General features: G+C 40.4%; 1 protein-coding gene across 9 annotated transcripts in view; it reads left to right on the forward strand.

Annotated features, from left to right (window-relative positions):
* The first annotated feature begins 981 nt into the window (after positions 1 to 981).
* arhgap21b (Rho GTPase activating protein 21b) overlaps positions 982 to 26318 on the forward strand; it is a 36228-nt gene continuing 10891 nt past the window's right edge. For 2 of the 9 annotated variants that reach the window (XM_069692002.1, XM_069692003.1), the window contains exons 1-12: positions 982 to 1133; positions 2164 to 2359; positions 9371 to 9553; positions 9719 to 9740; positions 15256 to 15351; positions 15868 to 15946; positions 16033 to 16087; positions 18908 to 18934; positions 20368 to 21943; positions 25235 to 25381; positions 25643 to 25745; positions 25849 to 25894. In XM_069692002.1, coding sequence (XP_069548103.1) covers positions 2288 to 2359; positions 9371 to 9553; positions 9719 to 9740; positions 15256 to 15351; positions 15868 to 15946; positions 16033 to 16087; positions 18908 to 18934; positions 20368 to 21943; positions 25235 to 25381; positions 25643 to 25745; positions 25849 to 25894 — 2406 coding nt within the window. In that variant the 5' untranslated portion in view covers positions 982 to 1133; positions 2164 to 2287. Of the gene's footprint in view, positions 1134 to 2163; positions 2360 to 9370; positions 9554 to 9718; positions 9741 to 15255; positions 15352 to 15867; positions 15947 to 16032; positions 16088 to 18447; positions 18665 to 18907; positions 18935 to 20367; positions 21944 to 25234; positions 25382 to 25642; positions 25746 to 25848; positions 25895 to 26318 lie in introns of those variants that run through there. The other 7 variants (XM_069692004.1, XM_069692009.1, XM_069692005.1 and 4 more) reach the window with 4 other exon arrangements.

Genomic DNA, 26318 nt, shown 5'->3' on the forward strand with positions numbered 1-26318 from the left:
CACACTGGATAGAATACTCCATTACTCATAGAAGTTACCCATATGATGAAAATCAAAGCAAAACATAAACAGGTATTTTTGTGAGGGAGAATATCATTGAATAGACATTTAAAAATTGTACCTTATTAAAGTACTGGGTAAAATACACTTAAGCAACACTCCCCCCTCTTGTTCACAGACGTGCTGTGTCTGTGAGGTATCACTGAAATTTGTCTGACATTTACAAGTTGTTTTTTCTTTCCAATGTTTACATCCACAGTAGACCCTCTAAAAGTAGAAACTGGCTGGACAGGACTGCTTTGTGAAAGTCTCCTCCCTAAAATGACCTCTGCAACAAAAGCTGCCAATCCCAAGAACAGGTGGCCCCTTATGTTGGAGAAGCATAAAGGGGACATTTGTCAGGGCCTTGAGAATCAGTCCACTTATTTTTGTCTGCAGCTAAAGTCTGGTTTGAATATGTGTGGTAAAGGAGAGTCCGTATTTAATTTGATCTATCTGCTTTGGGGGTTATTGCAGCACGATGAGAGCAAAGATTATGTGCAGTGTGGTATGTGTGAACTCGCATTCCTCATCCACTGCTGTATCCACATGCCAGCCCAGCTCGACCTCACTTTGAACCACGACATATGACTCCTCGTTCACCCTTGTTTTGTATATTAAAGGAAAACGGGTAGTGTTTTGAAAATGCAGACTTCTCAGTGTTACTTCTACTTTGTCCAACTGAGAGCTGAGGGACTGTTTTACAGTCTCTCGACTGGATGAGCTCCATCGGAACGGTTAAAAAAAACACCACCTTTTTTTTACAAGCGCAGCGGTGAATTTTTTGTGAACTCGCGCCTGATTGGCCCTGTCAAATACAACACCGCTTCTGATTGGATGAGAGTGTCCTGTTGACCGAAGGTGGACTCCCAGAGAGTCGGGGGAAAAAAAAAAATTCCAGCTACAAAACTGCACCATGCGCCTCCACTGAGTGGGTTTGGATTAATCACCGGGAAGTCGGTTGTACTCAAATTTAATAAATTACGACAACGCCTGACCACACAGGAGCGCCCACGCTATGATTTTACTTCGCCTCCTTGCTTTTATGGACAACTGCTGTCGCCCGCCTGTAATGACGCTTCTCCACTACACAGGTAACTTTGTTTAAACTCCAGGCGTTAGCACGGATGCTAATCGCTAAACAGCCTCTCGCCGCAGTTGGTTTAGTCGCTGCTTTTGACCCACTTTTGAAGGTTTACAGGCGGCGTTCATTAAACGCTCTACATGGAAAAGACGCTGTAGGTTTCTCGTACGGACTTGTAGAGTTTTTCGTGGTGATATTTTATGTAAAGTAACAAAAGGCAAAGCTTCTTTTGTTGATCGCTTGAGAACAACAGCTCGACTCCCTCCGTTCGTGCTCGAGTTGCCCATCGGTCTCTCTAACAAGTAATTCACTCTTTAAAGCACCAAAACAGCCGATGTATCACGGCAATACAGACGGTGTAGGTGATTTATACTTTTTTTTTTTTTTTAACCACAGTTCCTATAAGTTGTTTTTTTTGTAACTTAATTTCAATTGTGTTCCTTTTGCCCTGCCTCCCGTTTGTGGTCCACTTGTTGCTTGCCATTCATTATGCAGCGTTGACCGTCCACGTTGTTGTGCTTCACGCTGTTGACAACTAGGCCAAATTGTTGTTGGGTAAATAATGCAGTGATGATATTGTTTGTCACAGCACTGTCTTCAAGATTTTCTCAAAATTTACGGTTATACTCAGTGTGTGTGTGTGTGTGTGTGTGTGTGTAGGAGTGTGTATTTACCCTATGTGAAAACCTTTTATTACAGTTTTTTTTTTTTAAAGTCTATTTGTGCTCATATTTCATCATTCAGTATTACATGTTTATTGAGTCAGACTATTTTACTGCTCCTGAGTATAATGGTCTGTGCAGATAAGACACAGAAACATCTGCCGGAAAGTCGAGTTTGGTTTAGATCCGTTGCATAATGCTGATTGTCCCGAATTGAGCACGGATGGTCCACTATTACAAACAACTGAGGTATTGATTCGTGTTGCTTTACAGACTCTTCAACAATGTGAAATGTTTTAACAGTGCAGTTTATTCACGAATATGCCTTTAATTAATCTAAACAAAATGCACTAATAATAACGTATCTCTCCCAAACAGATGGACTAAGAAATCCAGCAATAATGGAGGTGTAACTGAGAGCGGAAAGCATTTTCCTCCATCCTGCTGGAGCTACCTTTTCGATGTGGGGGTTTACAGACGACAGGATTTTAAGTGAAGTTGAATGATGGCATCTCGCTGGGTTCCTTCTTGTGAAGATGATGAGAGACAACAAGCAAGATCTTCTTTCTGTGAGGTAAACCCAACCAATCCACAGCTCTGACTCGGTTCTTTGTGTGAATGATATTTAAATGGTGATCATGAAAGTGATTTTCAGGGCCGACTGACTGAGGCTTCAGTGCCTCCCCTCCTTCAGTTTAGTTTTGGTGGGGGAGTAATTTGTTTAACACTTGGGACCAGCTGTTTGTTCTTGTTACAACGCCTCTTTGGGTTGATTTGTTGATCTGTCGGAGGTTTCTTCCTGTTAAGAGGGAGGTTTTTTTTTCTTCCCTCTGTTGGAGGTTTTTCTCCCTTAAAGGGGAGTTGTTTTTTTCCCTCCTAGCTTATCTGGGAATTGTTAAATTGTTGGGTTTCTCTGTATAATATTGTAAAGTCTTGCTGTAAGGACTTTAATGTGTTAAGTGCCATGAAATAACCTATGGTGTGATTTGGCGCTATATAAATAAAATTTAATTGAATTGAATTGAATTTGCTCTTGATCTCAACAATGCTTTAGTTCTTTTCATCATAACAACCATCAGATTTATATATTTTTCCTGTTTTCTCTTGTGCCAGCTGAGGTTGATTGTTGTTTATAAGCAGCTCAAAAAACAGGTTTTGGTTGCAGAGCACCATGAAATTAAATTAAAAATTTTAATCAAACTCATCACTGGTGGAAGTGGGAGGAGACAATGGCGCTGAAGCAGTTTATTCAAGTCCCGTCTTTCAGATTTTTAAGCTGTGACCCCTGTAATACCAGACAGGACACCATCTGCTCCTCTGAAAGGTTGTTGCATGAATGAAGACCTTCATTTTAAACGAGGTAGCAACCCGCAGTCTTTGAAATTGAAGGGCACCTATTCATGGAATCTAAAGTTATCTTTGATTTCCTCCATTGCCTTTCATCTAGTATTCAGCTTGCCATTTAAGACTCCATGTGTCAATGTGAATCGTCTGTAAATGAGGGATGTAAAGTTCATTATGTTGTTACTTTGAACAGGCTAGATGTACTGAATTTGATTTTATAGCATTGGACAGAGCTCAGGGGAGCAAATAATGCCTCAACAAGATAGTAAATCAATTACAAAGTAATAGAGTTGGTCTTATTAGGTTTGTGTTCTAATTTATTCACATGAATGAGTTTCGTCCAGAGGCCTGACATTAATATTTTTGGAAAGTCTTGAGAATCTAAATCAATTGAAGAAGTTCCTTTTCATATAGGATAAAAACAAGCACATTGATAAGAAACACAGCCGACTCGTAGATTGTGAAAACGACACACACTGAAGCACATATTCTACAGAGAAAGCCTGTCTTGCATCCCTGTTTTCATTCATGGTCACAGCTAAGAAAACAAACTCGGATCATGTGCTTATCTTTGTTAACACAACCATCTGTGTACACCGTCTTCACTACTAAATAAATTGATTGAATGAACTGAATAGCACAGAGCAGTTCTGGTGCAGAAAATGGACACATATCCCAAGAAAACAACTCAAGGCAATATACTGGCGTACATAACTTTTCATCACATGACACAAAATAGAAAAATCTTTTACACAGTAGACAAGAAACATGTCTTAGTAAGTTTTAGTAGAGCAAATGGGAAAGTCTCAGTACAGTGTCGCGAGTGGAAATCCTTCCTTTAGCAGCCCTTCTAATAAGACTACCACACACACACCAATTCATGTGCTAATTTTGAGCCGGAAACCCCCTGCAGTGTCTGGTGCTGGGATTTTCTGGAAATGATGACACTGAGGATTTAATTACTGCAGAATTTTTCTGGGTGGGTGATTATTCTTTTTTTTCTTTTAAATGTGTCTTAAAAAATTGTCATGACCTCGGTTGATGGGGATCAGTCAAAAGATGTTAATAACTACATATTCAGAGAAAAATGACCCTGTTGCCGTGGTAAACAAGAAGCAAGGATTACAATAAGAGCACGAGTTATTGTCCCAGACATAGTGAAGCCCATTTCGAGATTCTCATCAACTAACTTGGTTAAGATTAATGTAACCGAGGTCTTAAGATGATCATCATTTGATCATTCTGTATCACAGCAAATGGTATTTGGTGAATCTTCTGTTCCTTTTCCTGATAGTTTGTCTAACTTGCTCATCCATGTCTAATTCTGTACTAGTTATTCAGCCTTTTCTCTTCTTTTGATCTTTTCCCAACCATTTTGGCGCTTGGTCCAGGAGAAAAGTTTCATTTTTGACAAGTAGTACATTTTAAAAAAGGAAATTAAATTATCTGTTGTCTAAATCAAAAATTTAGTTTTTGGAGATTGCTGGTGGTCTGATATATATATATATATATATTTTTTTTTCCCCTCCACACTGGAGTGTCTCGTCTGCTTTATCAGCTGAATAGTGCATGGCATTCAAACATTGCAGCTGAATCCAAATAGCAAAGTCCTTTTTCTACTTGGATTCCTCCAGTCCGATATCGTGTTAGCAGCACAGCAATTTTAGATTGGGTGTTGATCCGTCTGCTGTTGTGTGATTACGTCTATGGTACAATTTTCTATATTGGTCTACCTGCTGTTTAAGTTAGACTAAGACAACAGAATTGAGAGAGGAGTGAGATAGATTATTGTTTTGGATGATGAAGCATGATCCATATTTAGCGCTGTAGGGGGCTATTGACAGACAGACTCCCCCGGTCCCCACGATCTTGGCTTCATTAAAGCTCAGTGTTTATGTCATTTAGGCAGGCTGCCTCTTACAGAACCCTCTGCGCAGGCATCATATGGCTAACTGATGGCAGTCGGAAGGGAAAATTGACGTTCAATTGGATAGAAGCAGTCTGTTACTTCCTGTTGCATTATGGTTGTGTCTGCAATGTCTCAGGAGAAAACAGAAGAGATGGACTGAATGATTCAGTTTTTCCTCATGGTGTACTGAAACATTCATGTCATCTCCAAATGGAAAAGCCTGTGTGTTTTTTTTTGGTGTGTGTGTTGTGTTTAGATAACTCGCATAGTAGCTTAAGCAGTGAGTCATTAGAGACGAACGAAACAAAAGGGGATATTTTAGAGCGCTGACTGAGGTTTTCCTTTTGAACAACTGCTCACTAAATATATTTCCTGAAAGCAAAACAATGTTCACAGATAAGTTATATTGGCAAAAGCAACTGTCCCATCATCTTTGAACATTTCTTCTTATTAGAACATATTTACAGTATATTGACTAAAATGTAAATTTGCAGTGCACAGCTTTGGTGAAACTTTGTGAAAGAAATGTCATCAGGAAATCAAAATAATTTTGAGCCACCAATGAGAGTGCCATGTATAAGCAGTACAATCTCTTTGTTAAAAGCTGCCGCAGCCTTTCTTTTAACAAAATGTTTTTATTCATTTAGATTTACCTATCCCTAATAATTCAGTGTTACCGAGCCCAGTAGATGCAGCATGGTGTCAGTATGGCTTATTCATGTACATTTGTTTTTGGCTTCTGTATTTGGATGGTAAATAAGTTTGGGAGCATCCCTTTGTGTAATGCAATACCACTGTGGATTAATTTGATACATTATAAAGATACACTGCCAGCTTTACTAACAAAAACAAATTCAGGGCTAGTTTATTAGATTGCACCACTTTGGGCAAGTTTTCATATTATAGTGTTTGCTACCTGTATTTTTCTTTCTTTTTTATGCTACACAATTTTTGATTATACACAAAAAAAATTATGGAAAGCTCAGGTAAGTGTGAAATTTGTTTATTGCTCAACTCTACAAGTAGCAAGATACATACAATGTCCTCCGCTGTTAAGAGATACAAAGAGTCATGCTCTTTTTTTTGTGTGTGTGACAGTGCTAGAAATATTGTTATACAAGTGCCAGCATCTTAGAAAGGCATCCCACATAGACAGCAGCCACAGAGCTGTTCTGTCCCGTCCATGTGTTACAACTGGAAGTGTGGCGTGCACAGAACACACCACGTGTCTTCGTAGACTGAGTAATGATACTTCTAACCTTGTCCGGCACTACAAGGCTGGAACGCCCAGGGCGCACCAGTGGCCGTCTGTGTCATTATCGTAGGCTTTTTGCAGCCAAGTGCTTGGTTTGGATGGGATGTGGTGTAGAATTTAGCAGCCCACAGAGAACTAGGTTTCTTCACATATTAATGTTGTGTGCTTGTCTGTTGTTTTTTTTTGTTTGTTTGTTTTTTAGAGCTGATGTCATCTGGTGCTTGTAGTATGTCATTTGGTGATGTCAGCGGAGGGTTTTAGACAAACAGGCCATGCAGTCGGGTTTTATAATTGGTCTACATGTTAAAAAAATGGACACGGCGGATATTCCAGTTTCTTTGTCAGTGGGTACCTTGCGTCTCGATGTCAAAATGTGCGGTGTGTAAACAGCTGTGCATCTACAGTGATTCCCCTGAAATTTAGGGGTGGTATTGGTTTGCCTGCCCTCTAATCTCCGTGGTGGGGGAACCACTGACGTAGTCTCCTTGTAATTTCTCGGAAGATGACCACATGTACTGTGGATTTAGATCGGTACTTTAAACACGGGAACAAATGGTGAACCATTTGTCAAATAATAATAACTTTTGAAGAAAGTTATTTTTATTTTTTTTATGTTAGTGCATAAATATAATGTGAGATAGTAAAGAACTTCAGTCTGAATGGATAAGAATGGATTTTAGTTTGTAGCCACAGCTGCTCTGTTAAAAGAAAATGAGAGAAAATGTCTTTCTAAAATGTTTATAGCTATCCAGGCCGCTCTGTGTTACTGTATAGTACCCAAACATTAGTACCTGATGCATTTGTCGGACTATTTTTTTTTATCTGTGGATTAATACACATTTGGTGCTTTGGGGAGTATTTATGGCAGGCAGATGTAAATACTCACAGGAGCACTACTGGATTAACCCAATAAACAACAGTTGCCAGTGTGGAGGTGTTGCTTATGGGTGTGTTTTCATTTATTTTCGGACAACAATAGAGGTTTGTGACTTTGAAGATAAAGCATGTCGTCTGATATCGTATATCATGCTGACTCTATAAACCCAAAGGACTGGTCACTTTTAATTTCCAAGAGATATCCAGCAGAAGAACAAATGCCTCCTGAAAACTTTCTCCCAGCGGCCTCACCCACTGCAAATATCAGTCTGGCATTCTGGTGATTCATAAATAGGCGAGAGGCATTCATTTGTGGGCAGGAAAAGATAGGTGTGTATTTTGAAGTGGTTATTCCTTTCATGTGCTTTTCTTTGTCACCCCTTTTTTCCCATGTTATACTTTTCTCCTTTAAGTAGATTCCCCTTTGACCTCATTTCAGAGTTATTTGAAAGCAGTATTAATCTGGTCTATCGGGTTCAAACTGGAGTGTGTTCTCTTCCTTAATAATAGCAGTATTTGTTATTAAATAAGGGAAAAGAGGAAACCGTGTGAGAAATGGAATTTATTGTCCTGGAATGTCACAACAGTAACTCAGCAAGTGGCAATGATAACACTGCATGGCATGCGTCTGTCCCGAGGCCCACACCCCCTTCTGTCATCCACGTCCACATCTAAAGATCAGAGGGTTGGAAATTGCTTTGTGCCCTGGCTGCTAAATCAGACTGCGTCTGGCTTGTCCTGGAGACATGAGGGCAACAATGCCAGCATTTTAAACATCCAGTTGATCTATAGTCATATCACCCAGCACTTCACTGGGTAGGGATTTAAATGTTTTCTAGTGTTGTGAAGGAACCCGGGGCTTATACAGACACTGACTTCAGCATGGATGTCCTGGTAACTGAGAACAGCCAGAGCTTGGTCATACGCAGTAAAACCTGTTTTGTAAGTTTCATCAAAATACATGGGTGTCAGCTGCACCTGTAGCTCTGTTTCCCAGCCAGCCAGAAGTGCAATGGGTTGTCTCTCTCTCTGCAGTATGCACATTTGAACTCTTTATGTGTACTCAATAGGTCACGTTGCCACTTTAAATAAGCTTTGATTCAAGTGAGTTGTCTCTTTCAGAAATATATGGTTGAAGCGCAAGAAAATAAGTTTGCTGAGAAGGCTTCAAGGGACACAGTGAAACATGCTTTAACTTGGTACGCACCTCCAGGCACACACTATATTTCTAATGAGCCATTGAGTGAGACTGAACGCTCATCCTGTGACGTACACTGAGAAGTTAGATGGGACCTTTTGAGATTTTAAGTCGGTGCGAACAAACTGTTTCTTGTTTGTTTTTTGAAATGTGGTTTTGCTCATTCATGGTTCCCTCCAACAGCTGGATCAAGTGGGAGAGCTGTTCCGATTTATTTAGCCCTCCTTTGCTTCAAACAAACATGTCAGATGAGCGGAGCTTTAATGTTCACAACAAGACAAACCTCTTAAAAATTCCTTGTTTATCATTGATTGTGTTAACATGCATGTAATTCATTCTGGTTTTCTGACATTTTACTCAACATATCGGAGCAGGCAGAGATAGCGTGAATGCAAGCTCATCAAATTCCTCACATTGTGGGGGAAAGTCTATGCCTCAGTGGGGAGGGGGGAGGGAGGAGTGGGGGCTGTTTGAGTCAGGATGAGGGGAAATAGTTTTTTTCAGTGTGGAAATGCAAGACTGGTTGAACAGAGGCGTTCCTGAAAGTCGTACTGGAACAGGGAATATGATATGGGGAGATCTGAGCAAAGGGGCTGTTGCTGCACACATGATACCACAGAGGTGTGAGGCTATAAATAGCCAGTAAACACAGGAGTGGGTGTCCACAGCCCTAAAGCCTGAAACACTCTGCTCCAGCTGTGAAATGACTAAACACTGGAAAGCCATTCATGTTTTTCAAAAGCCCATTTGCCTCTACACAAATTTCATAAATGACACTTGGTGTTAATGCACTGTAATTTCACTGAAAAGGTCATTTGTTAATGTGGAAATTTCAAATAGCTTTTACACGTGTTGTTCCGTTATCATTTTTCTTTGGATTATTGCATTGGGGTTTTCCAGCATGTACAGTTTCTAGTTTAGGATTCCATGACAAAAGATTTAATTTTATAGCTTAATTGTATAAATAGTTTGAATTCCTTCTTCCATTTTTCTTTTTCTTTAGAGCGACTCTCCAGAGTGGAGGGGCTCGGCCGGCTCTCCCGCAGCGCAATACCCAACAGAAGAGGAGGTGTTCTCATGGCCGAGGCCGAAAACTGTGCGTTTGTGTCGCACATCCCAAGGGTTCGGCTTCACTCTCAGGCACTTCATCGTGTACCCACCGGAGTCAACCCTGCACTGCTTCCCGGTAAATTTCAGGATTATATTTGTCATCAGACATTGGCAGTTTCCTAGACTTAAGTATTGTTTGGTTCTTATCACGTAAGATAACTCTGAGTCAACAAAAGGCCTGATAACTAAATACTGTGACCATGAGCACCAAAGTCACTTGAGTATTTTTGTGTTTTTACAGGAAGAAGATCATGGCCGCAGAGGTAAGCAAAAAAAACCCTCCGCTCCTGCTCTTAATTCCCGCCATTCAGCACTGCTGAGTCAGAGCGGTGGCTGTGACTTCCAATGACTCTTAATCCATCTACTCTTTGACTCTTTTTGCTTCCTTATGCGGTTACAACATTGTAGCTCCCCAAAGGTCACCGACGTTTGTGGAGGCATGAAAGGTTTGGTCAGCGCGACCTGTTTCTGTCCTGCACTGATCCACCTCATATTGTTTTACTGTGTTGTTCTTGCTGCTTTTTTCCCTCACTGTAAAAAGGCTGTCAGAAAGAGATGGCCTCAGTTTTTACTGGGTTGTGTGTTTGCCCCTCTAGCCACTTGTTAGTCACAATGCATACATTAGTTTTTTGTCTCCTCATTAGAGAAACGGCTTCACATCAAATCCCTCCCATGAGTTAATCGTGATTTGTCTAAACCTAAACCGAAAGCAAAATCTCAAATATCTGGTAATGTAACTTCAACAACGTTTTCCAAATCACCGTTTTGGCATGCCCCCCTGCATTTTTAAAACACATTTTGTGGTTGTTACTCTTTTGTTACGAAACACGAGCAGAGATGGTCACCAATAATCCTGTTGCACAAATTTAGCAACGGAATCATGCAGGGCCTGAAATAATAATAATAATACTAGAAATAATGATACCTGAATTTATCATTCGTTTGCTTTTGGTGGAGTCACAACTCTGTTTTAACTTAATTCAGATCCAGAGGAAATATGATGGTGATATGGTTTTATTAGTCTGTCTATAAGGGGTTAATTAATGACAGTGATCCATTATCACAATGATGAGTGTAATCTCTGTTGGTAAAATATCCCACTTTGTCTGTTTGAACTTTTATCAAGCAAACCTTTGAAAGTCTAAATCTAATTTCTAAAGCTGTATTGCTGCCAAGAAAACAATATTAAATGTCCAAATCATGTGTGACGTTCTTCATGATGAAAACAAATATGTACTGTTCTTATTGGGGCTTCCCCATCGAGAATATATTTAATTTAGATTTTTTGTTTCCTGTGACTTAGACTCCAGTCTACAAAATATTGACAGAGCTATTTAAATTTCTTCCATCCTAATGTGAGTTGATATTGCAGTAGCTTGTTTGAGGGATAAACTCTTTCGTCTGTTGCCATTTGTTGACCATGAAAAGGTTGCTGTCACTGGACTTCATCTAGTTAAATGTCAATAATTCTATTAGACATTCACTGTATATTCCTTTAGAGAGGAAACATGCTGTACAGAAAAACACCACTGTAATTCATCTTCCACATGTTGAGGAAGCAAATTATGATATGTACAAGTAATCTTTTTGTTTTCATTACACAAGGGAAACCCCATAAATTCCTCAGAACTCACTACCTATGGTTATGAAAGTATTTGGGTCTGGGTGATAATATATAAAAAAAAGTATCACGGCATATTCTTTTTACCGAGCACAAGGATATGCATTTCCTTTGACATACATTTATTATAGTACTATTGGTAGTTTTGAGAAGATATTTTTTATTCAACAAAAAATATAATGGAAAAACATTATTAACATCATAAGTCGGCTTAACAGGTAGAGACATTCATAATTAATTACTTATACACGGCACAGGAGTCACTCAAATGCAGATGTTTATGTCACAGCAGCTTTAAAACAAAAATATCAGTTGTCTGCTGTAATCATTCCTACTCTTCATACCATTAAGCGATCCTTTCGTCTTTAGGGGACAAACTCCGCAGTACTTATTTGTACAAATAAATTCAATACTTTATCAGACGTTAAATGAGGCTTCAGCAATCTTACATAGTCAAATCAAGAACGTGTCTTTCAAAGCTATTTTCTTAAAGTAAAACAAATATTTTTGAGGTAATCTCTTTCCACAGGGACTCAACAGGGAAACACCATCCAGGGAAACACAGGAAGGAACTTAATTTTTAATAGGCTTTAACTTTGATAGATATCTTTTAATGGTCATCTTCCAAAGCTCATGACATAGCTGTTTGTCCTGAGAGAGACTCCTTTTAAATATAACCACATGCTCAAATGGTCTTGTGGTGTCTAATTTCCAATTGTGAACTCTCTGGGTGACCCCCTTTGTGATTTCAACAACAACGGGGAACTGCTGGAAAGCATTCACGGAGCTTGCTCATTGTCCAAATTTATACTTCATGTAAAAGTACAGGAGAGCCCAGCTCCCATTAAAGCATATGTGATTTATGTTTTACCTAAAAGTACTTAAACAATGTAGAAGACATGCTTCTCATCTGGGGCTTTGCTGCTTCGGCTTGGATGAGCCAGAGCATTTTAAAGAATCCTGGCAGCGTTATAATGCTGCACACAGTAGGCAGTAGGCAGCAGGCCAGAATGGAAGAAGAAAAGGCCAACCTGAGTGGACGCACCACACTGGTGACCTGGTGCTTCTTTGTGCACAGATACCTAACAGTTCCCTGCATGTGAGACCTTTATGGAATATCAGTAAATTGTGGCAGCAGAAAATAACCTGGTTACACACTCCCCTTCTAGACTCTACGAGTCTGCAGGAAAATCAACCAAACTCTTGTGCCACCTACCACCACCAGCAAATTATCAAGCTTGTTGGAAACACTGAATCTTAGCATTGGCTCCTTTTTTTGATACAATAGTTTATGACAGTTATACATACTTGCTGAAATGTTATTGTCATAAATTCAAATCTTGTCGGTTCTTATAAACAACCAAATCTAAGGAGAATTTCACTGTCGTATATGTTGTGTATAATAAATCATCAAAATGATGGAAAAAGCATTGTTTTGATTTTTAGCTGCCAGGCCAGTGAAAATATGCTGGAGGCCAGTAAAACTTAACATGGTGGCCAAGTGGGGCAATGAGGAATTTTTTTATATATTGAACCCTGATAGAGACCGTTATTAAGTAGGGAAAATTATACTGACTAATATATCAAGAGTACCTAACAAGGTTTTTCTATCAAAGTGGTCTCAATCATCATTTTTCATGTGATGAGTCTCAAGGTCAAACTGTTAATATGATATACTAGATCCAAGTGCCATGTTGATATTGTTTACAGCATGGCATAAAAAATGACAACTAATAGATTGTCGCTGTGCTAAAAAAAACATCACGTACTCTTAAGAAGTTGACCAATATTGCAGAACAATTTATCAAAACATCAACAAGTTGTGTCTTAAAATCAGGTTTCAGGTTATGTAGAAAATATAACTCTAGCATAACATGTATAATGTTTGGTATTAGACCTCTGTTTGCAGTAAAACAACAACAACAACAACATTATCCACCAGTAAACTCTGAACAGCTCTATCTGTATTTTTCTCTCTACAGTATAAACCGTAGGAACATAATTCAGACTTTTTGCTATGACCTTTGCTTGTGTTAACATAACTGATCATTCAGATGAAGGGTGGTTTTATTTTGAAGAAAGAAATTTGCTGATGCGTGGATTTATGTATGAAACATTGTGTCTTGTTAATGTGCCGTTCTGGTCCCTCTGCTGTGCTACAGCACCATCAATTCTCTTATTGTACTACACTCGGCTGCTTCCCAAGACAAAGCTCCTCTGTCATGACTCGGGTCAAGTTTGGGTGTGCTAGTGATCTAATTTTTGCTTGTCAACTCGTCGCCCTTTTTCACATCAGGAATGTCTGTCTTTAACCTCACTCACAGCTGTCAGCCTGTATTTTGCCTTCAGTAAGAGCTAATTAGTTGTTGCCATTGTTTGTTTTGAAACAGTGAGCTTATTTATGAAGGCTTTATTTAGTGTGTGCTGATGTAAGTTTTTGCTCACAAATCATTCTGCAGTATTTTTTAAAATAGTCTTCATTATCTTTATAAGGAATGAGAATAAACACGAGTCAACTCTAGGAACTAATCGCTCTCCCTCTTTTTGCTGAGTGACTAAAATAGTGCAAATAAAACTTGGCAATGTTTTTATTTTCTTGGACAGGGTGTCTCTGCTAATAAGGGACACTCCCAACATTTTGGGATATATGCTTGTTTGTGTCAATTAACTTTGGGTAATAAAGCAAACAAAATGTATTCCCCAAATTGCTGGGAATATTTCTAAAATGGTTTCTTGCCAGCAGCACTAATGAGGTGATGAGTTTATGCATGATCAATGGTAGGGTGGTGCTCCAGAGTGTAAAGAATTATGACATTTTTATTGCCCATTTTTATTGGGTCTCATTATATTAATTCATGGTAGCAAAGACAAAATCAGTGAGTTTTCTCAGTGCAGAAATAGAGCTCAAATCCACCATATATTTAAATGTTTATAGTGGCTGAAGTATGGATTTATGAACAGCAACAATGAGGAAATAGAGATGCAGTCTTACAGTACGCCACCAGAGGGAGAGTGTCTTACTGTTGTAGTTGTATTGGACTGCTGTACAGTATTACATAATGCAAGTTCACAGGATGTGATTCGGCATGAGTAATCTCGTGTGTTTGTGGAAAGGAGGAAAAATTGAGTCACGAGTGTGTCTGTGTTTGAGACGCCCGCAAGGTTTTAAGAGCATTGCTTTCAGAGATTAATAAACCACTTGTTTGCCTGTGCTCCATTCAAAACATTCAAATATCAGGGCAAACGCGTGTCAGAGGTCTTTCAGTCATAAGTTTATTTTTCTCTACGTTATGGAAGATGGTTGGCACTAAGAATGTGTAACTTTGTTTTGAAGATAATGCCAGAATGTTTGAACAAGGTGTTGTACAGTTTTTAGCTCTCACGCCTGCTGTCAATCTTTCCATCCACTGTAGTTCCTCAGGTATCTTGCACTGACTCGCTAACAGAATGTTAACTATAACTACCGGGGGAAGGATTTTAGCCACTCTTTAGCTATGCCCAGAGCTATTTCTCAGTTTATAAGGAAAGAGTGGGAGTTGTGCAGTTGAGCTCACTGTCTTTTAGTCCCTCTCTTTCTTTCTCTCTCTCTCTCTTTCTCTTTCTCTCTCTCTTTCTCTTTCTCTTTCTTTTTCCTTTCTTTTCTTTTCTTTTTTTTCCTGTGGCCCTGCAGCTGCTAGGAGACAGGAGCAGCATGAGCAAACAGGTTTTTCTCTCTTTAGCGACTTTTATCCATCTCCTGAAAACCACACAATTTCCCCCTATTGAGATTTTGTTTTCCCCTCAATTAATGACCCTGTCTATTCAAAACTGAGCATGTGTTGGCCAGAACACCACCCGCTCTGCTGTCATAATGTTGATTCACATTCCTCCAAATCTTGTGACAAACCTCCCAGTTTCGCACTCATTCTCATACACAGACATTCTCTCTTCTCATGAGGCAACTCGCAGCGTTCTTTGGTACTCATTGGTAGGCTAGTTGTTGTTTACACATTTAAAGTTCACAATCTATTTTGACATTATACCGTTTGCAGTCGGCAAGTTCTGGTCCACTGGAATCTTTATCTGAAACTTGATGAAAATGTACCTTTTCAAAACTGACCTTCCTTACATTTGATGTTTTCACGGTGTATTATTTGCATAATTTATTCTCCTGTCAGCAGGGAGACAGCGGAACAAACTGGAACCGATGGACACTATCTTCGTGAAACAAGTCAAGGAAGGTGGCCCTGCTCACGGAGCTGGGCTTTGCACAGGTAAATAATCAGTCATCGAGCAATCAGCCTCCTTTATTACCCAAAACCTGCTGAAGAGTGTTAGGAAGTGCTCGGAAATTGGAAATCATCACAACAGCAGAGGCATAATCCTATAAATACACTGAGAACAATAGTGTAGAGGAGGTTTTCTACAGTATTGCAAGCAAAAGGAAAATAATTACATGTATTGCAGTTTTCAGTTGTGGCCTGACAATACTGTCACTGTGCTGAGAAACATCCGCAGGACATATAGTTTCAAGGAGGTGCTCTTCTTTCTTTTTTTTTGGCCACTTTTTGGAGCCTTCTTAAATGATTTTAACATTTAAGATGATACAGAAATCCTTCCACCAAACTTACTGTAAACTTACTATATTTACCTTTTTTTTTTCACATTCTGGCTAAAGGCACACTTCCTCTTTGTCGTGGGCAGAGCTTCTGTTTTCTTAAGTCAGCTTACAGTCTTACCAGGCTTCTCTGTCACTAATGTCACCACTGCTGTCTTTTCCTGACTATTAGGCGATCGCATAGTGAAGGTGAATGGAGCCAGCATCATCGGGAAAGCCTATTGTGAGGTTATATCCTTGATCCAAGACAGGTAAGGTTGCATATATATTTGTATAGCTGATTCTCTGTCATTTGGTGCATTTCCCTGGTTTAAAATCTCCTTTGGTTTTCCTACAGTGGTGACTTTCTGGAGCTTTGCGTGATGCCAAAAGATGAGGATATTCTGCAACTGGTAAGTTTTGCTTAACAATCCTATTTTGTAATTGGATTTCACTTCATATAAAACTCAGTTTTGAACAAGTTTGGCTCCTCTTTTCTCCAGTCTCACAATAATTTCCATTTCATCTCAGAGCTGTTCTAGTTTAAGGTGTTCATGTTGGGACAGTCATGAGATGCAGGCCTATCCCATCAGAGCTCTTTATCTAGGCCTCCTAATGAGGCCAGAGAGGCTTTTCTGTCCTCCCGAACTGCTGCTGACTCGACCGCTAAAATGGCCTAAATAGAATGGTAGAGCAAGCATTTCCAAAAATATATATATATGGACATATTAATATGGAGTGTAATACACAACCCCATCTGTATAGATCACGTGTTCTGACTTATAAAATGTACAAATGCAATGAGTGTGTTTTCTTTACAAATGACGTCTAACTTAACTCCATACAGAATACCAAACCCAATTAAACATATACCCAACGAGGATATTAAGTGAAGCAAAGATAGTTTTTCTTAGAACTAATGTTTGTGTCATCAACAGGTGATTGTGTGGTGACATGCTCTTTCCTTTAAGATTAGAGTATTTTACTGCTTTTAAGGCAGCAGCTGGATTATGCAGTTGCAGTTTGTAACATGGCAAGAAGTAGAGTACATGGTTCAAGAGAAGTGGCAATAACACTTCAATTCCTAACAACTGAAAAATGTCAATTTGTTTGTGTTGTTGCGTCACTCTATGATCACAGGTGAACTTTGTTTTTGTAGAGAAGTGATCAGCTGATGACAGGGAATTTAATACAGGAGCGTTCCAGTTACACTTTCTATGTGGATCAAATAAATAAACATTTTTCACAACTTATTATTTGGTTTCAGGTCTTCAGGATGTGCTACGGCTGTTATTTCAGTGTCAGAAAAGTTGTTGTCAAACAGAAATCACTTTATATCATCTGCTGCTCATCTCTTTTTCAAGTTGTAGCAACAAGCTGTAAAATTATATCCGGCTATTTTAATACATGTTGATTAATAAAAGAAAATAGTAGCACCTGTCGCTTCTTAGCTAACTAAATTGAATCTTTGAGTTGTAGTCATAAATAACTTTAGTCAATTGCAAATAATGAAAGCTAAAATAAAAAAAATGAGGTTCCAAAAGAGATTTGAAGTATTCAGGTTTGATCATTTTGACGTGATACTGAATTTGGATTCAATAAAATGCAATCCGTGCATATTTGCTGCGGTTCATGTTAAAAGTTCTACGCAGAGATTCTTGTTTGGAGCTTATACAAATGTTGTGTTTGGATAGTTAATAATTTGTTCTAGTTTGGGTGAACCACAGGAAAGTGTTTCCACAATGTATATTTTCTTATAAATGATTTTGTTCTGTCATACCTGTGCACACTCTGGATTTCATCATTAACCTTTTAAGCATTCTGCAGGCAGTTGTTGTTGGCTTCTGTACATTGTGCACACTCGGGGCAAAGCGAAGGTGCACTCATCTACTCCATATGTATAGCAAATCACTGTAAGTGCTTGGTCAGGATGCTCAGGAATCCTCTCCCGAGGGCTTATTGTTATCCGACGGCCCGTTTATGAACTATATAATGAAAGAGCTGGGCTCTTTGCTTTACCTGGAAAATCTCCTTGGGGATCTTTTATGGCCAGATAAAATTGTCATAATTAACTTGATAATTTATTAGGTTAATCATTTATTTGGCATCCAGAATTGAAATATCAATATGTATTGTGATAACAACTAGTCATGTTTCTCTAAGCGTCACACCATTACAAATATTTGAAACGCAATAACAGTGCTTTATAACATTTTATTGAGTCAACTGAAATTCAACTTATTGTATCACACAGAAAAATAAGATATTTGTCACATCCATGTTCATTTTCTACATTCTGGTATTCACTTGACCATCAATCCACCTCTCTCCACCGTTCACTATATCTTACACACGTGTTGTGACACCTTTGACCGCTGTGCTGCACAGCAAAACGAAAACAGCCACACATAAATATCTATTTAATGTAGGCAAGCAAACTGATGAGAACTGTCCATAAGAACAGGAAGATTACCAGAGATGCTAGCAGCAAGGCATTACACCGTAGGAGGCAGCACACACTGACTGCTTGGAGACGGGCAGCAGTTGCTTAGCAAACTGAAGGAGAGACTGAACATTTCAAGGAGCAAAAAAAAAAAAAAAAAGGGAGGGAACTGTACGCCATGAAAGCAGAGAAAATACTGGGCAGGGAAAAATAGAGGGAACAGCATGAATGATGAAGTGAAACCAGTAGATATAATCAGCTGACTGCCCTTCGTTTTGAACAGGTTCACTCGAAGGGAAGAGGAGAGAGGAGGAAGGAGTGGGAGGGGGGAGCTGTACCATCACAGCTGAATGTATAATCAGCAGCTGCTGCTTCTGTCATGTGAGCAATAGCAAAGGGAGGGAGAGAGAGAGATAGACGAGAGGCACCTTGTTCAGTTAGCGTAATATTCTGGATGAAGATGGACAGAACCATGGAGACTTAACGGCAGCATGACAGGCAAGCTTCTGCTCCTGTCACCTCACCCAGGACAGACTGGCACACACAGGTCGTAACGTGGCAACTCCTGCTACATCTTTGCTGCTTTCATCCCTCTGTACTGCTGCTGCAGCTCAAGTGTATTTTTAGCATGTCAAGCCCAGGCACTGCTATGGCTGATTCATGTTCTCGCCTCTTTCAATCTGTTCTGTTTCTTACAATGTGTGCATTTTGCTCTGCTGGCATCTTTTTCTCTTCCACCCTCTCTCCCATGATTTCTAAACGCTCTCGTTTTCACACGCTGTAACGGCAGCCTTTTTCTCGGGAAACTACTAATCTGGTAAGAAAACTGCTCACTGGGTAGCACCTTGATGTTGACATGTTGTACTTGCCGTGTCATTTTGCGTATGTCATGCATTTCATCATCATCATCGTCATTACAGGATGTTGTCTTCAGGTTTTACGTTATGGCTGTCCTGTTGTCTCGGATGAATGTTTGATGTTTAGTTCTGTGCTTATGACAAATGTGTAGCCTGTAGAAATGGCCGATGCACAGCGCCTGCAGTACCTGTTAGATTGAGCGCTTGAGTTGGCATCCAGCTGGCATCTCGGTGAAGCCTCGCCCCTTCCACATCTACAATGCCAGATGTTATTAGTGTGATAAAGGCCAATGACCTCTGAACTTTCCGGTATTGCCATTCGTGCAAAGGGAGGAACTGAGTCTGGCACTGATTGCTGTTGTACACAGCTTTTATGTAAGATTGTAATTTGACACCAGGTTGTAGCAGGATCAAAGTCCTCATACCTTTACCTGTCTCTTGCTTGTTGTATGTTCAGCATGTTATATGTAAAGCAGATTAGTATCTAGTAGAGCCTTACAAGCACATAGTGCAAGTAGATGGAGCTCTTGCTGTAATGTTGTATTTATTAAAAAGGATTTTGAGGAACCACAAGGAAATAGACCTTGGACGATAATCAGGCAGGCTAAAAATAGCACTTTCTCTATGAGGGATGGGCGACCTGCTGTCTGTCTGAGGTTACAGTCTGTCAGTCTGAGGTGGGTACATGGAGATGCTGGTTACCTGTCAACAGTTATGTCCTTTTTATGTCAGTTTTAATGTTATCACATTTGTTCAAATCTGCCAGTGGTTAGCTACTTGATATGTGTATATATTGTAGCACAATTGTTGCAGAGACAGTCACAGTTACGGCTAAATATTGAGTTCAGTAGAAATACACACCCTTCTACAATTATCCTATGGTGTGTGTGCAGTTGTAATTGGTGTTTATTTATTCCACAGGTGAATTATTTCTTCTTCTTCTTCTTTTTTTTTTTTTTTTTTTTTTTTTTACTGAATACTGAAAATCACTGTCTGGAGGCATCAAACTGTTTTTGTCTTCAGAATATAGGCAGGAGTTATACAAGAAAGACTGATGTACCATAACAAATCTTGTTAAAGCACAATTGTTGAGGCTTTCTTTGTGAAAATTCTTTCCTACTTTGATTTATTTAGTATACCATCTACAATCATTATCATGAGAATTCTAAATAAGGAGCAGATGTAGACCGATGACACCCCTGAACTGCCTGAAACGCCTCCGCTCACTCGTACTGCAACATGCACTGCCCACACACATGCAGCCAGTAACATTTGTAATATCAAACTTGACTTCTCTGTGAGCGTCTAGTACCACACTGTTGAATGTTACACACACTTGCAAATGCTGCCTCTACTTATTTAATGTAACGCTGCTTTGTCGCTATGTCTCTAGGCCTACTCCCAGGATGCCTACCCCCGTGGCCACAGTACCTACAGTGGAAATGCCTGTCACATTCCTGATCCACCTCCAGTATGCTACCCCAGAGTAGACTGTAAGGCTACGGGCATGGCCCAGGCGACAGACTCAGCGGGGCAGGTCTGCCGAGGGCCAGCAGTGCCTCCTGACCATGGGTACCGCAAGGAGATCACCGTGCCCCCATCGCCTCCTCCTCCTCAGTCGTATCCGAAAAGCCAAACGGCGGTGTGCATGCGCAACGACAGCGTAAGGACTGTGGTGGTTCCTCCGAATCCAGCTCTATTGAGGCGCATTGTTCCAGCACAAAGGATAGATTTCATGGACCCTGCCTTTGTTAGGGGTAGGCCCGGGTCACTAGCCCAGTATCCTCACCCTCGAAAGGCTGATGTCTATCCCAGTGGTCCCGGAATGGTTCCATATGGCGGTCAAGCACCTCACTACCCAGGCAACCATCAAAACATTGATTGGCGCACTTACCAAACGTATAGGGAGTACATTGACAACAAAGGAATCCATTCCCATGGTAGTCGGACTATCCAGGAGCGGCTGGACAATTTGCGGGCTGCCAGTCAGACCAACTTTGGCGCTACTCATCACATTCCCCGGGGTGACTGGATCCCTAAGGGGATACGACGGAGGAGTACCTCTCATGAACGGTCATACCAAGGACCTCCACCCCACTTTCAGATTGCCCCACGCAGTGCCTCGCAGGACCGCATGAGTACTGCAGAGAAGATGGGCCATGCAAGGAACTGGCCCCCTCGAAGCGTATCGCAAGATGGCCTAGTTCACAAAGCCCGCGCACGCTCCACAGACTACGCTGACACCGCAGAGCTGGCTCAGCCCAGTGACAGAAGAGGAAGGTGTGGAAGGGCAGACCAAGGTACGAGGCCCAGTCGACAGTCAATCCCCAGACACGCCATGCTCTGCCGGCCTTCTGTTGGATACAGTGGCGGCATGAGGGGAGCACCAAACTCCTCTCTCTACTCTAAAGGACCAGATTCTTTTCAGACCCGCTCCTCACCGATGCTCTCCGACAGACCGTCACGTTTTAGTAAGAGCCCAAGTGCGGAACATTCTTTCGCTGACCAAATACTTTCAGTCAAAGGAAACCACGCAGCCCACAATACCCAACAAGGCCAGAGCTGGATGCGGGCTGAAAGCATGCAGCCTGTTGAGGCAGGCAGAGATTCAGCATTGTTAGGACACAGGTCGTCTTCATGCTCCACTCCAAAAGAGATGCCTCAGAGGCCGAGTATCCTCAAGCCATCCCCTCTAGAGTCCCAAAGTCAGGTCAATGGGCGAAGCCCCACAGACTCTGGGGTGGTTCTAAGGGAGAAGCCCCCCTCTGGGAAGAACCCCAGCCCTCTACGGCACCCCTCCTACATCCTGGCTGTAAATGATGAGGGAACGGACTCCACAGCAGATGTGGTGGCTTGCTGGCTTCCAAACGATGCACGTCGAGAGATACACATACGCCGTCTTGGGGAACAAAGTCACACCTCCTGCTCCAGCAACCTGGATGAGTCTCTGGACTCCATTCCATTCATCGGTAAGAGAATAATCGGTAGTAAGCCTTGCCGCTCAGCGTTGTTGTCACGGCAACAACAGCAGGCAGTACTGACGTGGTGCAGACTACCAGTGCTAATACTGTAGCCAGATAAATAGCATTTGTATTACAGACACTAATATAAATCAGTTCAAAATAGATGAATGGATGGAAAACTGACTGTGGAGCTTGCAGCCTAACGGACAACTATAGTTTCACTGTTAATCCGATTTGGTGTGTTATTGGTGCATGTAAATACAGTGGTGGGGAGATGTTCACAGATAAATTAATCTCCCTGGGAAGATGTTATTAATTGGGTTTTGTGGCATTCAGAGAGGGTTTGTGGGATGTTTGACTTAACCGGGACGGAGTGAAAGATGGCTTAAACCTTCTGGAATATATTGAATTTCTCTTCTTATTATATTTTTTTGAGGGTTCTCTCTCTCTCATCAAAATGGATTGCATTATGGTTCAGTCGTCACATAATGGGTTTATGGGTGATTAAATTGTTGTCATCTCAAAAACAAATGTTTCACCATTCACATATCAAGTGTTTGTGAGATCTTTTAAAAGCGGTTTCCAAAAACATTTTTATCCACATCCTTCAAGGGTTACAAGAAATGTTTTGCTTTTTGCTGCTCAGGTTTTATGGAAAGGCGTTAAGCACACGCATCTGAATCTAGTCTGAATTTTAGAGCCACAATTTTCAGTGTTATCTTGTTTTAGAGAATCTGTTGTAAACAGTTCAACACTGAGAAAATATTCATAATTAATGGGGAAGTCTCAGTGTGTTCAGCGGTGTGGCTTGACGAGAATATTGCTATAGTTACATTGCTGGAGGCAAGACTGAATATGCAAATGGTGGACCCTTTTAAGTTTCTAAAATGTTCTTTGGAATCTATTGTCAGATTGAAAACTGCATTCAGATAACATTCAGATAACTCTCTATATCGTACATCTCTGTTTGTTTGTCCCTCCATCTGTCTCTTGTCATATATGTATTATGCATGTTTGGGTATCCATCTGTCTGCCTTTAGTCTTTCTATGATGCCATATAATGTAGTAGAATGGAAAATAGGCGGTTCTGTGCGAGTGGGTAAGCTGTTTATTCACAGTTCATTTTTGTTGCATTTGATCTTGTGTATGATGAGGCTCATTCTTTAGAGAGCGGGTCAGACGCGTATAACAGAAATAACCTTAAGATGGATTTCCTTTCAAATTGAAAAATCCAGATAACCCTCTTGTTTTTTGGTTATTACTTACTGTATGTAAGCTGTAACGGATGGATGATGTACGTATTTTTTGGAAGAACACAAAGGGAACATTTTGTATTTTGCAGGTAGACCATATGGAGGAACTAGGTCACAGGCAGCTGGAAAGTTACTGGAAAGTTTCACTTTGACCCAAGGGGGAAAAGTTTCAGAAATATAGGTCTTTTTGAAGTTGTTCAGTTATAAGATAAATCTAGCAAATGATGAGCCAAATAAATTTAATGAACTTAAAAGTGCTTCCTAATTCACAAATCCCAAAGGCAAATGTTCACTGGCTGTTTCACCTCTCTTAATGTTATACATTTAATAATAATGAATCTGCACACTTCTGTTTTACTTAATGCAAGTTATAATGTTCAGTTGTTGTGTTGAAACAGAGGTTTTGATTTAGTTTGTGGTGCTTTTAAACTGTATTGAATTAAACTGAGAGTTACTTTTACTATTTTGTCCACCGTATGTAATTGGAGACAGACTGGAGGATTGTAGATGTAAGCAAGGTTTTTTTGTCGTCATGTTATGTGCTCATTTTGTCACTGATTTGTTAAGATTTTTTACGTTACGCTTATAGCACTTTCCTTTACTCCAGGTCATGTGACCTTTCCCTTTAGGGGAGGTGTTACATGTTTGAGTAAAGTTTGGTCTTTAATCTAGGTATGGTGGCAGTTTTAGGGAAGATGTAGAGTGTTTGCAGTATCATGAAGTCACTACGCTTGTTGCTACCAACAGTGTTCTACTGTTCCTTTGGTGGTCCATGTAATGTTGGTTGTTAAGGAAGTCTGACAGTCCAGGTGCAAACAAAGCAGCCAGTGACAGTGATGATTCTGCAACACAGCCATTCTGGGATTGGTGCCCTGGTCCAGGGGAACAGAGCCCTGATTGAGTAAGCCACTGGATCTCCATCAATAGCCTGTTTGAAAACCAAACAGTCCAAGCCTGGCGTTTGGGAGATCAGCCTTTGGTCCTGTAGGATAAATGATTATTTTATTTAACTAATCTACAGTCTTATTTTGCATCTTCATGAGATGGTGATGGTTGGTATTTTTTACTCTGTTTTGCAGGGTACCTGCAATCCTGCCCTTATGTCTTACAATTCAATTATACTCTTTTAGTAGACTTTTGTGCGAGTACAAATTTGATGGCCCTCCAAAAGACTATTTATTTCCCGAATGACCGTATCGGTTGTTGTACTTGCATCAGGAGATCGAGCATTTCTTGACTGCCTCATGATGTTGCTGTATATCACTTTGTGGTGGAGCTTGTTCAGGGTTTGGTGTGAAATTTGAACCTGCGGTTCAGGCCTGAAACCTTGGTCGATATGTACTTGTGCCTTGTATGCATGGATTGAAGATGAGATTCTTTGGGTTTGTGAAGGACCGATGTATGCAGAGTATTGTACTGTAGAAAAGTTTAACTTGATCATTTGGAGAGAGGGTAGCTAAAGACAGAAGACTTTGAAGTTATTACAACTAAGTGGTTATCAATGGTGGACACGACCTTCGTAAGGTGGCCTAAGAGGCCTTGTTAGGGAGATGGTGACATCCTTTTATCTTTGCCCCGTTTCAGAGTTGGGTACAGGCTGGAACTAGGACAGTTGCTTTTAAATTTAGCTCCAAAAACCCCTTGGCTGCAGAGAGCAGCTTTGTACTCTGAGCTGTTTCAGGCTTGAAGTGCCAGGAGTGGGCGGTACTTGAGAGTTAAAAACTTCCTTCTCTCTCTCTCTCTCTCTCTCTCTCTCTCTCTCTCTCTCTCTCTCTCTCTCGCTCTCCCTCACAAAAGACAAAGGCGTCAATCTGTTCCCACTCTCAGCTGTGCTGCAGCATGTTAGCTATGGGACTCACAAAAAGAATGATAGATTTTTCTTAATCCCACAGATGATAATTAATGAAATTGTCTTTGAGATACAGTTAAGTGAGTCATTGGGCAACAGGCTCTACATTCTTGCAGTAAGAGACATAATGTGGAAATACAGGATATTGTTGAACAGAAATATATGCTCACACTGAATGTTTCATTCTATTCCTAGATGAGCCAGTCAGCCCCAGTGTTGACCGGGAGGCTGCTCCTATTCCACCCTCTGCTGTGATATCTGTTGCGCCATCCATAGCGACGGGACCCTCCAGTCAAGGCTCACCGTGCCCTACTATTCGTCGTCAGCTGTCACATGACCAAGGTAAATGGCACTAGACTGGTTGCTTGACGCATACATGATTCAATGCTTTGCTTGAGGGGGGTGGGGGGTGGGGGGGGCAGTGTAGAGACAGTGTGCAAATCACTGAGAGGCTGTTTTATTTTTTTTCTCCAGGAAATTACACAAGTAATTGTATTCTTATCTGAATTGTCATTGATCTGAGAGACTAATGTGACTCTCATTAACACTCCTGATTTGCGTTGTAAATTAAAAGTAGCACAATTTTTCACAATCACTTGCTAGAGTCCCTGCGAAGTGCTTTGCTGGACTCTGACTCAGCCAGCAAAACAGAGCGGTCCAAGTCTTATGATGAAGGTCTGGATAACTATCAGGAGGAGGGCAGAGGGTGAGTGTGTCCTAAGATATTATTATTTATTTTTTTCCCCCCTCATTTGTTATGGGTTATGGATCTGTCTGACCTTGTCTTATCTGTTGTTCTACTTATTTAGGAGATCTTCAAGTAAGCATATGCCCAGTCTCAGGGGCCTGAGAAAGGTGAGAAACTATAGGATCAGTCATAACATGTTTATTACACAGCTGTTGTTTAAAAAAAAAAAAAATCTTTGTTTGTTTTCTATTACCCTGTTCTATTAATCCTATATTTTCTGATCGCTGCCCCCATTTTATCTGCAATGACCAGAAAGCAGTATAAGATTTATTAGCACCAAAGACACATTCAAATTATGTAAAAATGTATTTCCTCAGCAAATTCAGAATATGGTCATACATATAGAAGCCACATGAGGGCCGGTTGAGCATTGAAATATTTATATAAAAAAAATTGAAAAGTTTATACTTTTTTGAAAATTGTGTATCAGAAAGAGAAACAGCTTTGTTTTGAATGGAGCAGAGGAAGTAAATAGTATTTATTACACTGAAGGTAAAAAAAAACTTAACAGTGACTGGACAAACTCAACTG

Source organism: Brachyistius frenatus, unplaced genomic scaffold (assembly GCF_029030835.1).
Source record: "Brachyistius frenatus isolate BFR_SWC_R1_liver_20210118 unplaced genomic scaffold, ASM2903083v1 Contig_12, whole genome shotgun sequence".
Lineage (NCBI taxonomy): Eukaryota > Metazoa > Chordata > Actinopteri > Embiotocidae > Brachyistius > Brachyistius frenatus.